At 49.6% G+C, this 14,652-nt stretch overlaps 1 protein-coding gene across 1 annotated transcript in view; it reads right to left on the bottom strand.

Annotated features, from left to right (window-relative positions):
- Positions 1 to 10,585, bottom strand: part of cnksr2a (connector enhancer of kinase suppressor of Ras 2a) — a 38,755-nt gene extending 28,170 nt beyond the window's left edge. Inside the window, exons 1-2 of the mRNA XM_086150801.1 lie at positions 10,158 to 10,585; positions 301 to 464 (exon numbers count right to left, since the gene is read on the bottom strand). Coding sequence (XP_086006927.1) covers positions 301 to 464; positions 10,158 to 10,221 — 228 coding nt within the window. The 5' untranslated portion in view covers positions 10,222 to 10,585. The remainder of the gene's footprint in view (positions 1 to 300; positions 465 to 10,157) is intronic.
- Between the last annotated feature and the right edge of the window lie 4,067 nt (positions 10,586 to 14,652).

Raw genomic sequence — 14,652 nt, forward strand, 5'->3', positions numbered from 1 at the left:
GCAGATCGCCCATTCATACGGCCTCCTCCTCCTGAAAGGCGCCGCTTCGCTCTGCTTTCCTGATACCGTGAACCGTGGATGCGTTTCATTTGAAAAGATAAATAAACATCACGGTTTAAAAGGGATTTGGGGATTTTCCTTAATCCTTAATGAAAGATGCGTTTTGTTGGAAATGACAGCTGGAAAGATGCAAAAAAAAAAAAACTTCCAATGTATTTCAGCAAAGTTAACATGCTGTGCATTCAAGCAGAACCACACACACACACACACACACACGCGCGCACACACACACTCACTCACCAGAGCGCAGAGCAGGTCGACAGCCTCCAGTATGAGCTCCTGGTGTCCAATGCGAGAGACTCCCAGCTCCTCCAGCTCGGCGTGGCTAATCCTCAGCAGCCGCTCGCCGCACACACCCCCCCGCTCGAACACACACACATACTGCTGCAAGCAGTCGTCCAGACCTGGAACACACACACAGGGCGGAGGTTGTCGACAGGGAAACCCGCAGCGTCACCACAGTCCTGTGGACTCAGAGCAGCGGAAACACTTGTGTGCAATTGACGAAAGAAGGAAAATCTTTATCTGTTCGCCTGCCGGAATGTGTGAGCGGAGCTCCCCGACCCGGCCTGCCTTGTGTTTGTTCAACAATAATTGCATTTGAGCGTGTCACGATCCAGGTGATGGTCTCTACTCATTGCTTCCATGACCTGGTGAGTCCAAAGCTCTTCAACTGGACCCCCTTCATCCATTCACACACTCGCTGGCGGCTGACGGGGCCACCAGAGACTGTGTCTTACCCAAAGACACTTTAGGTTGTGAATAAAGAGATTAAAATTAAAATCCCCTTCTCCGCTCTACACGCCAGTGAATGTACCGTCATTTCCAGACTATTGAGCGCGCCTTATTATAAGTCCAACTGAAGAAAATGAACTTAATAAATATATGTGTCCATATATAGGCTGAAGGTGTTCATGTTGTAACCTGAGATTTTTACACAGAAACATTTTTTTTTTACTTTTCATTAAACACATACAGGCAATTTCCACAAATACATACTGGTAATGCATTTTTTTTTCCCTGTAACAAGGCTGATGAAAAAGATGAATGATAAATAACGCAAGGAAAAGTCCATCCATCTTTGTCTTCCTCCTGCGCGCTAAAAGCATTAAAATTGTCCTCTTCAGTGTCGGAATTTAACAGCCTCAGGATTTCACCGTAATTCTATTGGTCCGATGTGATGAGGCGAAATGTTTTGGCGGCAAGAAGCTCGTCAGCCCCCCCCAAAAATCCATAAATTAGTACCATAATTATACCATAAATACCAAAATACCATAAATTAGCATCGTTGTTTAACCCGCAAAGCGTGTGAAAAAAGTAGCGGCTTGTAGTCTGGAATTCATGGTATGTACTTGCAGATACACAACGAGTGTGTGCTACGGTTGCATGTGTGTGTGTGTTCGCGCGCACGCGGTGGCAGGTCAGCACCTAATAAACTAAACTGATTTGCAGAGTTTGGATTTTTGTCATTGATGTTTGGACAAATGCAGGCTGCAGGTCAGCAAGCAACGTGAGGCCAAGAAGGTCCACTGAAGCTCGGCCTCCAACCCTCGACGGTGCATGAAACTCATCGATACGTGAAAAGAGTACGGCTGCTTGTGACTTTAGAAAGCACGGATCCATATTTTGCAGATGATGAATCCCCTCCATGACCTTTTTCAAAGATCTAAAAATGAAAATGAAATGCAAGAACATGTGTTTATGTCGTGTTGCCGGCTCAAGCCTGAACTCCTGCAGGGCTCACAGGTGGAGGGAAAGCCCAAAGCACCGTTTCCAGCAGCACCTTCAGAGCTAATGGTGCCTTTTGGAAAGAGAGCGGCTAAGCTAAGTGGTCCACGTGCACACGGAGGTATCTGGCAAGGGGCCAACTCATTGGTACAACGCTAATTTCCAGTATTGACTCTTCTTTCAATTCCTTCTCCTGCTCCCACTACAGGCGGGAACATCATTTCTATGAGTGTGAGTTATGCGTAATGTAATATAATGTGATATAAATGATCACAACGCCTAAAAACTAATACGGCCGGCAAGCTCTCAGCTGATAGGAACAGACTAATGAGTGAACGTCCGGATGTCTCCATATGTGTCCCTGTTCAGACACAAGATGTTTGAGAGCATCGGAAACTTGTTGAAAGGAGAAGACAGGGCGGAAGATCTTCAAGAGGAAGGTGAAAGAGAGTGTGAAGACTGTTTCCATAATAAATCATGAGGAGACACCCACAGGTGACTGAATGCACTAGAGATAAGCATCATCACTAAGGTCCTCATCGTTCTTTGTGACTTACGGTTCCGTCCTCCTGGTTCTGCTATCTCAGGTGAGATGTTTGGTTCTTTTCCTTCGGAACAGTCGGCCAACCAACACACCCGAGTCAACCGCAGGCCGGCTAAGGGAGACTTTGCTGCTCCACAGCGCCCCCTCCAGCTCTGGAGGTCACATTTACAGTTCATTTATTCCTACTCTACTCTTCTCATCCTGCAGCCAGGGTCAGGGGCGGAGCCTATCACAGGGGGCGGAGCCTCTGGCAGGGGCGGAGCCTATCCAAGCTGAAACATAGAGTAAGTCGAGCATTCAGCCTCTCATCGACAGGTCTGGACAATGCAGGGTCTCCACTGGACCTCCTGCATGTGTTTGCATTCGGAAAGCGGAGCCCGCCTGGTGTTCAACCGTCCCAAATTCTCCAACACAACTCCCCTTCTTATGACCCTACGCTGGCTCCCGGTAGCCGCCCGCATCAAGTTCAAGTCCCTGGTGCTCGCCTACCGGGCGGTGAATGGGACAGCCCCGTCTTATCTCCAGGTTATGGTCAAGCCACGTGTCCTAACCAGTCCCTTCCGATCTGCCACCTCTGAGCGACCGTTCACCCCGAGCCCCCGGCTGCCGATCGAACCGGTCTCGGCTCTTCTCGGTCTCGGCTCCACAGTGGTGGAACGAACTCCCAAAAAAGGTCAGAACAGCGGGGTCGCTGCCCATCTTTTGCCGTGAGCTGAAAACATACCTCTTCACCAAGCACTACCCTACTAATCGCACTTAGCCCCCAACCCTCCCGCCCAAAAAAATAAATTGATTAATAAAAAAGGATGAAATGAATGTATGTATGTATGTTTATGGTTTTGAGATGGCTATTTGGTTGAGTGGTCACTTCTAATTTCCGAGTACTGGTATGTTGGATCTTCGGTGACTGAATTGCACTTCTTGTAAGTCACTTTGGATAAAAGCGTCTGCCAAATGACTGCAATGTAATGTAATGTTTGGACTTGATGAGGAACCTGGAGAACTCGGAGGAACCCCGGTTATGGGGAGAACATGGAAGTGGGAATCCAGTCAAGGATCTTCTGCTGTGAGGCTGAAGCTCTCACGCTGCTCCAGCGTGTGGCCACTGACAGCATGTATTGCATTAGGATTATTATTTCATGATATTCCGCGCTTAACTCCTGCTCGCATTCCAGATCCACAACGTTCCGGCCCTGAATCTTTAATGGAGAGCGACGCTGTGGAGGCGGAGCTCGGAGAATCAGAAGCTCCTCGGCAGACGAACAGCTTCGGCTCCTTTTCCGAGGAGAAACGGAGATCCGGAGTACGAGCGCGTGAAAGTGCTTTGTGTGCTGTTTAACGGACGCTCGCTTTGTGTTTCCCCCTTTTCCGTCTCCACCTTTGTTAGTGTGCTTATGATAGATGAGTGTGTTATGAGGCTGGAATGGGGAAATCAATGCTCATTCCTCAGCGGTATGTGTGTGTGTGTGTGTGTGTGTGTGTGTTTGTGTGTGTGTGTGTCCCGTTAGAAGCTGGACAGGCTCATTGTTCTGGGAGCCAGGGGCTACAGCTGAGCTGTTCCGTCTTGATCTGCTTTCCTTGGACTCAGCAAACACACTCCCACCGGCTCAACATGCACGCACACACACTTGACACGGCGCCGATGCACGCGGCCACCCACACACACTCACACACTCTGCCGTCTCAGACATTACGCAATCCAAGGGAGGACCCAGAGACCCCTGCAAGCACCTCCTTGCCTCTCCGCTGACCTCCTGCTTGTTGTCTAGATGTTCTCCCGCAGGCTCTTCTTTGATCGTAAACACCGTTTTATGGACACTCCGGCTCCGCGAATCGTTCTAGCTCTTGAGTTATGAGGCTCGAGGCACGCTAACTCACGCCGCCGCAGGAGCGTTTCCGCCGAACGGCCCCCAGCTCGGCCGTTTCAGCCTCCTCGGCATCCGGCGCAGCGGAAATATGAACAACAACGGTGAAGAACGATGGCGGGGAGACGTGACTTAGCCAAAGGAGGCTCCTCATGGCAGCTGGGAGTCAGACCAGGATGGATTTCATGATCCAAAGTTCTGTGTGTCTCTAGATCAGCGGTCGGGAACCTATGGCTGGCGAGCCATGTATGGCTCTTCCGGTGACGGTATATGGCTCCCAGACAATTTTGAGTTGAAAAAAAAATAGGGTTTGGAGCTGATTTCAAAATACGCGTGATATTTCTTCATAATACTGTGTCACTGTGTCATTAAAGTAAACAGAAATAAGTTTAGAAGATTAATTTCACGGGTCACCCGTCGGTCGGGTCGGGAACCAATGGCTTCCGAGCATGTCCGGGTCATTGGAAAGGTGAAGAAATCAATTGTATCAGATAGCCAACTAGTTTATCCACTTCAACCCTGGTAACGGTAAAGATGGCGAAAAGAAAACAAGACGATGATTACCGTGCATTCCAGGCTGCGTGGACAGAGGAATTTACATTTTGATCTGCGGTATGACTAATATGCAATGATAAAATTGGATCGATTAAACGGTCAGCGCTTCGAACAAATCCATGCAGCACCAGAGGTCGCGTTAAAAGTAAGACATATCTTATTTATTATATGTTAAAAATACTTTATGGCTCTCAATGAAATATAATTCGAAATATTTAGCTTTTATGGCTCTCCCAGTCAAAAACGTTCCTGACCCTTGCTCTACATGATGGATGAATGAGACGGTGAATGGCTGTGTGTCTCTATATGTGGCCATCTGATTGGTCCAGGGTGAACCAACTCTCAGCCAATGACAGCTGAACTCAGACACCCATGTGACCCTGAGAGCACTGAATATGAATGAACGAACGAATGAATGAATAAGGGATCTCGTGGTCACCACTTAGGAAGCCCTTTATTGCCTTGCAGTTTCAACACACGGTAATCTGGATCACGTTCACACACACTCACACACCGACGGCGGTAACCTGATCCCAACCTGAACTCGGGATTCCTCCGTAGACACAAAACCGCTAAGAACGAATGTCTGAATGTGGACAGGGTTATCATCCTCGGCGGGGCGCTGCTGGATGTGCTCCCCCTGTGATCCGATGCCGCTGTTCCTCAGAAGAACCGGGCTCTCCCCGTCCCGGCTCCCGGCCTGAGCCGCATCCTGTGATCCGCAACCGATCAATTAGCAGCTCGCCTCATAAATGTTTATTTAGCGGAGAGATTTAAGAGCCCGTTGCCACGAACCAAAGGCCACACACACTCACACTCACACGAGTTGTGTCATGTTTTGACCGAGTGCCATGCGAAGCCCCTCGGACCATTTACCCCCCCGAGCACGAGCCTCCTCGACCAGAAGCAGCTCTCACCGCTGGATGCACCGGAGCAGATGCCTGGGTGATTAACACAATGTTTGCTCTCACGAGCAGAGCGTTACTATCACCGGGAGAGGAAGAGGACGAAGAAGAGGAGGGTGAGGGGGAGCACTGCGTTACAGAAGTTCACCAATAATCAGCGTCGCTTATCAGCGGCGGAGAAACAGAGAGTGTTCTGAATACCAATGAGTCCAATGGTGAGTGGCAGTTCTGACCGTGCACACACACACACACTCACACACACACAGAACACGTCTCAAAACTGCCAACAAGAAGCTCCAACACGAAGCTGAACTTCCAGCTCTACCTTCCACGCCATTCTCCGTGCCTGGACCTCTCACACGGTGATGTTCTCCGCGTTATTATTCCACACATCTTCATCCCCCGTAGATGCAAATCTGTGCATTAACGCGTGTGTGTGTGTGTGTGTGTGTGTGTGTGTGTGTGTGTGTGCATGTGTTCATGTGTGCAGGATCTTCTCGGCGGAATAGAAAGGCATGATTCACGGGTGACTCACACACTCAACTCCTACAGCCAAACACTTCTCACGACAGCAGGCAAGCCAAACTCCTACAAACACCTTCTATCACTCCATCTCTCTCTCTCTCTCACACACACACACACACACACACACAGGTTAGACTCGACTTCGGGTGGCTTCTTGCAGGCCCGTGTCCCCCGTTGTGATGGCTGAGGCTCCGTCGTGTCTTCGCCGCCCCTGCAGTTTGTAGCAGCTGGAGAAGGCTGTGGGAGGAGGCATGTTGATGACCACCTCAGGAGAAGAAGTCTCCGGGTGCCTAATGTTCTAAAAAACCTCCCATTACAGGATTGAAATCTTATTTCTTGCATGAAAAGTCAGCGGACGGAGGAAAAATGCTTCGCTTTAAGCAAACTCAAACAGAGATCGGAGTTAATTCTGGTCATTCATCCATTCATTGTCCACCGATCATCCTGTCCTCAGGGTCCCGGGATGCTGCAGCCAATCCCGGCTGTGAGCGGGCGAGAGGCGGGGTCACCCTGAACCAATCACACGGACACATATAGAGACATGGGTAACATCTGATGGCCCCCAGATGATAATGATATCACAACACTATCACTTTCAAATGGGTTTTACTTATTTTATTGCCGTTTATATATTGTGCAGTTATCTTATTGCCTATTTGTATATCTTATATATACTGTCTATTTGTACAGTTTTATATTTGTATTGCTTTCCCAGGACTACAGATGGAGATTAGCTATGAGCTACAATCTGGTACAAACATCTCTGCCTCTGTGCTTGATGTAATTGTACACTGTCCTAATAAACTTTTTAAACTAAACTAAACATCCAACCATTCACACATCTGGACAATGAAGGTTCTCCAATGAACGTCCTGCATGTGTTTGGTCTGTGGGAGGAACTTGGAGAACCTGGAAACTCCACACAGGTAAGCCACCTGTGGGAATCCAACCTGCAACCTTCTTGCTGCAAGGGGGCAGGGCTAACCCCTGAGCCCAGAAGGTAATGCTATATAGACGTCGACATATCTCACTATCAATATACCTTACCGTTCCTCCTGTTCTGCAAACCATGCTAACATTTGCAACTGTGACCTGCAGTTCACCATGAGCCGAGAGCCCGGTCAGACCCAGCACACGGTCAAACAACGGCCAAAAACCAGCAAAACACGCAACAGGATTTCAAGCAGCACCCTCCGACAGTCCACATCTGTCACCCCGCCTCCTCAGACAGACCCGTGGGGCTGCGCGACGCTGAGGACCGACCCCGGCGTGACGCCCTCCAACGCAAAGCTGTCAAAGGAGAGCGACCGTCGGGTTTGAGGAGAAACAGCTGAATGGACATTTTGGGTGTCGGTGCTCCGGTCCAACGTCCGGAACAAACGCACATAAACGGAATAAACGCAGTGGGAGCTTCGGTGTTGCCGACGACAGTTTGTGATGTCGGCGGATCATTTTTCACCGGCGACCAGAGGAATGAATCCATTGGTCAATGCAGACTGAGTGCTCTGCCCGGCCGCCGTCACGGCTTCAGCGAAAGGGCAGGGAGACAAATCCATGTGGACAGCAGCTCAATGAGAAGATCCAAGGAAGGAGCAGCCTCTCATTACAAAAATCACTTTCTGTGAGGTGATACATCCAGGCCCTCAGAAGCTCTGATTTATCTGCTGTGTGTGTGTGTGTGTGTGTGTGTGTGTTTGGGGGGGGCATTATGTAACCGACAACGTAACGGAAATATTAGACGGCACTACAGCTGTTAGCATGTCTGAGGTCTGTGATGGGATGTTTACCAAAAACATCATCCATCCATCCATCCTTCCGTCCATATACACCGCTTATCAGGGGGCGGAGCCTATCCCAGCCATCACTGTCGCTAATGTCAAGAGACAACCGTCGGCACGTCTTGACAGTTTATCATTCCTATTATCCGTAGCTGTGTCTGCGACGGTCAGCCTGCTCTTATGATATAAGTTCTGGCAGTGACAGTGAAAGGGTAGAACGTGTTCGTCCCCGAAACTCCTGATGCAAGGATATGGGTGAGATCTTCCTCCTCCCGGCGTCAGCTCTCCCGGGGTTTTAACCTCAGCACAGCAAACTGTCGCCGGTCGACAGCGCCCAGACCTTTTGGCCCCGGACGCCTGCAGTCCGCGTGATCCGCAGGCATCGTTGCACGCGCATACACAATCAGATTCACACACTCTCGCACGCAGTGTATCATGTTGCTGTGCGTTGCAGACACACCCCAGAGGCGCAGCATGAATCAAATGCCACATTCAAAGAGGTGTATAGTGTTTCGCCCGCCCGTCTGAAATGCCGTGCATACTTGAGACGCCCGCACTTGGACCAGACCAGGAGGACAAGGATCTCCATGGACCTCCTTGGACCTACTCTTCAGGTTCAGCTGTTTACCTCATCTGTAACTGTTTAAGTTCAGCTTATTTTGAAGACTGATACGTCGGGCCTTCACAACATCATTCATTCACCCGTCAGAGTTAGCATCCAGACCACCTGATATCAGGAACGAAGATGGAGGTGCACCTTTGTTGGAGTGAGACAGTGTGTGTGTGTTTGTGTCACTGTAGTGTGTGTTTAAGCAAATGTCCAAGGATTGGGTGGAGCCTCCTGCTCAGAGCTGGGTTTGTGTCTGTCAGCTGTTCAGAACACACTCCGGTCTCTGGTGAACATCTCACCAGCTGCTCCAGCACTGCACACATGCAGAAGATCCATACACACACACACACACACACACACACCAACCGGCAAAAGATCTCTGTCAGTGATTTGAGTAGGTAGCAGCTGGTCTCCTCAGGACGACTGATGGTTCATGTCGTGTCGCCGGTGGTGATGTGAAGCTCATATGAAGCATCTCGCGCTGCGATCAGATCCTGGTCCGACGCTCAGCGGCGAGGCCTCCACGCTCCTCCTTCCGGCATGAACGGAACCCAGATATGGAGGCTTCGGGAGCCACTTGGACGCAAAAGGTCCAAAGGTGGCGGGTGTGCAAGAGGGATGCATGTCTCTGTATGCAGCCCTGTGATTGGTCCAGGGGGGAACCCCACCTCTCGCCCAATCACAGCCGTGATAGGCTGCAAAGCTGCGTGCAGAATGAATGAATGAAACTTGAAAATAATGTTTCACCACCAAGGCGGTCGGATCAGTCCGTCTCCTCCAGTGGGAGCTGGAGACAATTAAGACTGTCTGCATTCATTTATACATATATTTGTGTGTTGTTTATATTAGCATGTATGTGTTATAAGCCGCCCACGCAGCCACAAGGGGGGAAAAAGGGGAAATGAGAAAATGATGATGTTAGCATACGTGGAGATTTTCATGATTTGTGAAATGATCCAGAACAACCCACACACAGTTTGATCTCATCCACGCCATGACGTCACCACCGAGGCTACAACGAGACCAGAGAGGAACAGAAGAGTCCCGATCATCTGCTCCTCAAGCACTGATGGATCCAGGCAATGAGATCAGTGGTCCAGAGGGACTCATCTCCCTGGACAGGTGTCTCCAGCCAGCTTCGTGTGGAAGTCATAGGAAACGTGCACGGCCAGACCGCGGCGAAGAGCACAGACTATCAGCAACAGGCATCCAAGGCCAACCGGTGGAGGGGCGTCAGCGGTCCTGGAGCACCGACCCCGCGGGGCTTCTTCTGCCGCTCAGCCCGGGAGCGTCCTCCTCCTCCTCCTCCTCCCGGCACGGTCTCCATCACTCCTGCTCAAGTGTCAACTTTGTTCTCCTCTCCTCCTGTCACTCACGCATTACATCATCAGCCGCCGAGATGACACACGCACACGCACGCACACGCCTCCCACGCAACACCTTGTCAGCCTCCCTCCTGCAGCACTGATCACTCACTTTTAGGTGCGCATCTCTACAGCTCTGATTGGAAGTGGAGGCATTGGTGTGTGTGTGTGTGTGTGTGTGTGTGTGTGTGTGTGTGTGTGTGTGTGTGTGTGTGTCGCTCACCTTTCATCCAATCCACGACCTGCGCGGTGCTCCATTTGCTGACCGGCTCCATCACCAGCGCCATGGGGGAAACTTTGCGCCGGCGTCCGGCGGCGACCCGGTCGGACGCGCCGCTCAGCAGCGCCGCGTCCGCCGCCTCCCGCCGGCGCTCGGTGCGGGACAGGCCGGTCGAGGGTGCGTGGGAGCCCGGGGCGGCCGCCGCGCTCCGCGGATCCGCATGCGCTACGCACGATTTACCGGAGTGTGCGTGATACGTTCCACGGGGAAATAAGAAAGAGTGTGTTTAAGTGTTTGTGTGTGTGTGTGTGTGTGTGTGTGTGTGTGTGTGTGTGTGTGTGTGTGTGTGTGTGTGTGTGTGTGTGTGTGTGTGCGTATGTGTGTGTGTGTGTGTGTGTGTGTGGAAGTGTGTGTGCAGCTCCGGTATGGACAGCAGTAGGAGCAGCACTGAGGCGGAGAGCCCGACTCAGACCTCCAGCATCTCTCGCTCTCTCTCTCTCTCTCTCTCTCTCTCTCTCTCTCTCCTCCCTCCTCTCTTTCTATCTACCTATCTGTGTGTGTGTGTGTGTTAGAGATTATTAAACAGTGTGTGTGGGTGTCTCCATGTGCGCGCACTCACACAGACACACGCACACACTCCTGTATTCCCCTGTGACAGGCAGATATTCTCACAAGCGTTTAAATCAGACTCTCTCTCTCTTTCTCTCGCTCCGTGTGTGTGTGTGTGTGTGTGTGTGTGTGTGTGTGTGTGTGTGTGTGTGTGTGTGTGAGAGAGAGAGAGAGAGAGAGAGGGAGATATCTGAGATGTCTTCTATCTCCTGGCACAGGAATCCTACCCTTTTTTACTTCAGCTGTGTGAGAACATCACTGAACTTCTTTCTTCCTCCAACTCTGTTCCCAGAGAACACACACACACACACACACACACACACACACACACACACACACACACACACACACACACACACACCTTATCAAGACGAATGCAGCCTTTGGTTTGCCAATCCATTCCAGTCCAGTCAAGTCCCAGCCCTGTCTGTGTCCGAGTGTCAGACCGAGTCCTAGTTCTAGTCCTAGTCCCCATTCAAGTCAAGTTCCAGTCTAGTCCTAGTTCGGTCCCAGTCTCAGTCCCAGTCCCAGTCCAAGTCCAAGTCCAAGTCCAAATCCAAGCCCAGTCTGGTCAGGTCCAGTCCAGTGTAGTTCCAGTCCCAGACCTAGTTCTAGTCCTATTTCTATACCTAGTCCAAATTTCAGTCCTGTTCTGTCCAGTATAGTCCTAGTCTTAGTCCCAGTCCCAGTCACGGTTCCAGTCCACTCCCTGTTCAAGTCAAGTTCCAGTCTGGTCCAAGTCCAAGTCTGGTCCCAGTCTCAGTTCCAGTCCCAGTCCTCATCCGAGTCCAAGTCCGAGTCCATGTCCAAGTCCAAGTCCAAGTCCAAGTCCAAGTCCAAGTCCAGACCAGTCCAGTCCAGTCCTATTCCTAATCTTAGTGCTAGTCCCAGTTCCAGTTCCAGTCCAGTCTGGTCCAGCCCAAGTCCCAGTCCTGGTCCCCAGCCCGACTCCATCCAAACAGTTTCATGCCACATGTCACAAGGATCTCTGTTACTTTTGCGAGTCAGCGCTTCACACTGTTGTTGTTGTTGTTGTTGTTGTTGTTGTTGTTGTTGTTGTTGTTGTTGTTGTTGTTGTTGTTGTTGTTGTTGTTGTTGTTGTTGTTGTTCTTCTTCTTCTTCTTCTTCTTCTTCTTCTTCTTCTTCTTCTTCTTCTTCTTCCTCTTCTTCTTCCTCTTCCTCTTCCTCTTCCTCCTCCTCTTCCTCCTCCTCCTCCTCCTCCTCCTCCTCCTCCTCCTCCTCCTGTGGTCTCTGTTGGTCTCCATCCTCTCTTGTCACACCAACTCTACTCCTGTCTTCCACAGACCTCCTCCCTGGTCCACCTCAGGTCCTCCTGCTCTCCACCAGCAGGTCTCCTACATCCTGGTATGTGATACCCATGATTCCTAGAGATGGAAAAAGCAGGAGAAATTGCTGCTGACCGAAGGGTTTCCACACCCCCTTCTGCATTTGAAGTGAATACTGAGTATCATGGTTTCTGATGCTGTCCTTTGACAGTCCAGACATGCCTGAGCTCCAGTGGATCTAAGGTACGTGCAGATGCAGGATGAGTCCATATACATTTTTCCCATCGAGGCCCAAACCGCCTCTCTCTATATCTGGTTCCCTGCTGCGTCATCCACGGCGGAGGTGGATGTTCCAGGCCAGGTGGAGGCAGAAGCTCGGCATCTCCTTCCCAACAGAGACCTCTGCTGATGGGAAAGGAGGATGTTGCTAATGTCAGACACACGGCAGCAGCTATTTTCTGCCTTTAACGGTGAAATCAAGAGGGTTCAAGATTGGATTTTTATTCATTCATTCATCCATTCGTTGTGCTACACGGCCTATCCTGCACCTTCTGGTCACAGAACCACATACAGAGATACGCAACCGTTCACCTTCTCATTCACAGGAGCAGCGAACTTCAACATCAAGCAACGTTCACTCTCACGACTGTTAGCACTATCTGTCTATCTGTCTGTCTGTTTGCCTGTCCTGAGAGGTCAGGGCGAGAAGACCCCCACGTAGTCCATATCCTCTGCTCCAGTATAGCAGATAAGCCTGTGTGTCTGTGAGTGTGTGTGTGGTGTCGTCAGCTGTGTGTGTGTGTGTGTTATCTCATTTCCTGTAGCTCCTCATCTCCTCCAGGTGGTATCGCCATATGACCTTCTGTGGGCTGACGGTGACCATGACAGCCCGCGCTTCGTCTGTTCTCCTGCGAAGGTGAGTCCACGGCGCCAGGAAGGACGTCCGGTTACTTCTCCGTTTCCTCACGTCTGATCCATCTTCAAATATGAACATAAGGATGGAAGACCTTCATGGAGAAACCGGGTTTTATTGTCCTCACACTTTTTCAGCATGCGAGCTACTTGTAAAATGACCAAGTCAAAATGATGTACCAGCAACAAAAATGCAAAACATTCTTCATACGTACAATGTATGTTGATGTACCTCGCGTAACCGCGTGGGCCAATATTGCACAACACAAAACAAATATGTACTGAATTGAATCATAGTCCGGACAGTAGCTGCTGACGGCCGGCCATATTAACAATGACGTGACTCACCTGGAATCGTGTTTTGGTCACGGCTTTCGCTCGTGAAGTTTGTTGTGTGAAAAGCGACCGCTGTCTGGACAACTGGGATTTTAGTTCCTTCCCCTTTTCTCTTTCTCAGCTCGCTTTTCGGTGGGATGTCCGTGTTGTACTTGGTATTTGGTCTTTGGTATTGCCAATTCGAAAATATCATCGTGTAAAAAAAAAATAAAAGTCCTCCTCCCATTACGGATGAAAGTGATAAGTTTTTGTCTCCTTACTTGGTCCGGCTCCCCCACTCATTTTATACCCCTTCTTAAGTTTAAGAGAAAAAACCGAGGGCTAAAAATCGGAGGTAACTTGCTGACCGGCTTGTTTGTTTTGCTGCACTTCCCGCCGTTGTTTGTGCATGTGCGGTGACCTCAGTGTTCGAAAAAGTCAGATGTCACCTGACTGGCTGCCCTGTATATCGATCAAGTGACGGGATGGACGATAGGCTGACGTCTATTTTTTTTTTTAATGTCATGCGTTCTATTACCTTTGCGATCGACGTATTGAGCACCCCTAGTACACACTATATAGCACACACTGCACAGGAAACTCCATACAGTTCAGCATACACTATCCTATCAAGTATGCTCTACAAAGTAGAGTATAAACCGTAAAATACAGTACAGTGATCCCTCGCTATAACGCAGTTTATTTTTCACGGTTTCGCTACTTCACAGATTTGCATCGTGCCTTGTGTTCTGCATTCTGATTGGCTAAAAAGTCACTCCGCTTCTTCTCTACCTGTGCGTCAATAACGTTGCAGTTTGATACGTACACGGACGTAAAACAGCTTGTCAAATTTACATTACGTACGTGCAAATTCTCTTGCAATTTCGAGTCTCTAAAACCCATAATGTTGACAAAACGCTCTGGACCGACAAAAGCACCTGCAGCAGGGCCCAAAAGGCAGCGGAAGATGCTATTTATCGCAGATAAAGTTAAACTTCTGGGCATGCTAAGGGAAGCTAAAAGCTATGCGGCTGTAGGTCGGCATTACGGAATTAATGAATCTTCCGTTCGATCCATAAAGAAGGAAGAAAAAAACATAAGGACGACAGCAGCAATATATAATAGAGTATTTAATTGTATAATAATTGTAAAAAAAAATAAAGGTTTCTACTTCACGGGTTTTGCCTATCACGGGTATACTGCATACTCTATCCCTGCCCGGCACGCGTGAGCTCAATCAGAACATGAACAAAAAGAAAATTCATTCCGTTAATGTTATACAAGTGTGTTGCTTTAATTTAGAAAACTGTGTTGTTGTTGTTTTTCACATGCATGCACATCTATGGCATTGGTTCGAGAGATGAGACGATAGATGC

The sequence above is a fragment of the Fistularia commersonii genome, chromosome 8 (assembly GCF_037954325.1).
Source record: "Fistularia commersonii isolate RoL2024-O1a breed Wild chromosome 8, RoL_Fcom_v1.0, whole genome shotgun sequence".
Classification (NCBI taxonomy): domain Eukaryota; kingdom Metazoa; phylum Chordata; class Actinopteri; order Syngnathiformes; family Fistulariidae; genus Fistularia; species Fistularia commersonii.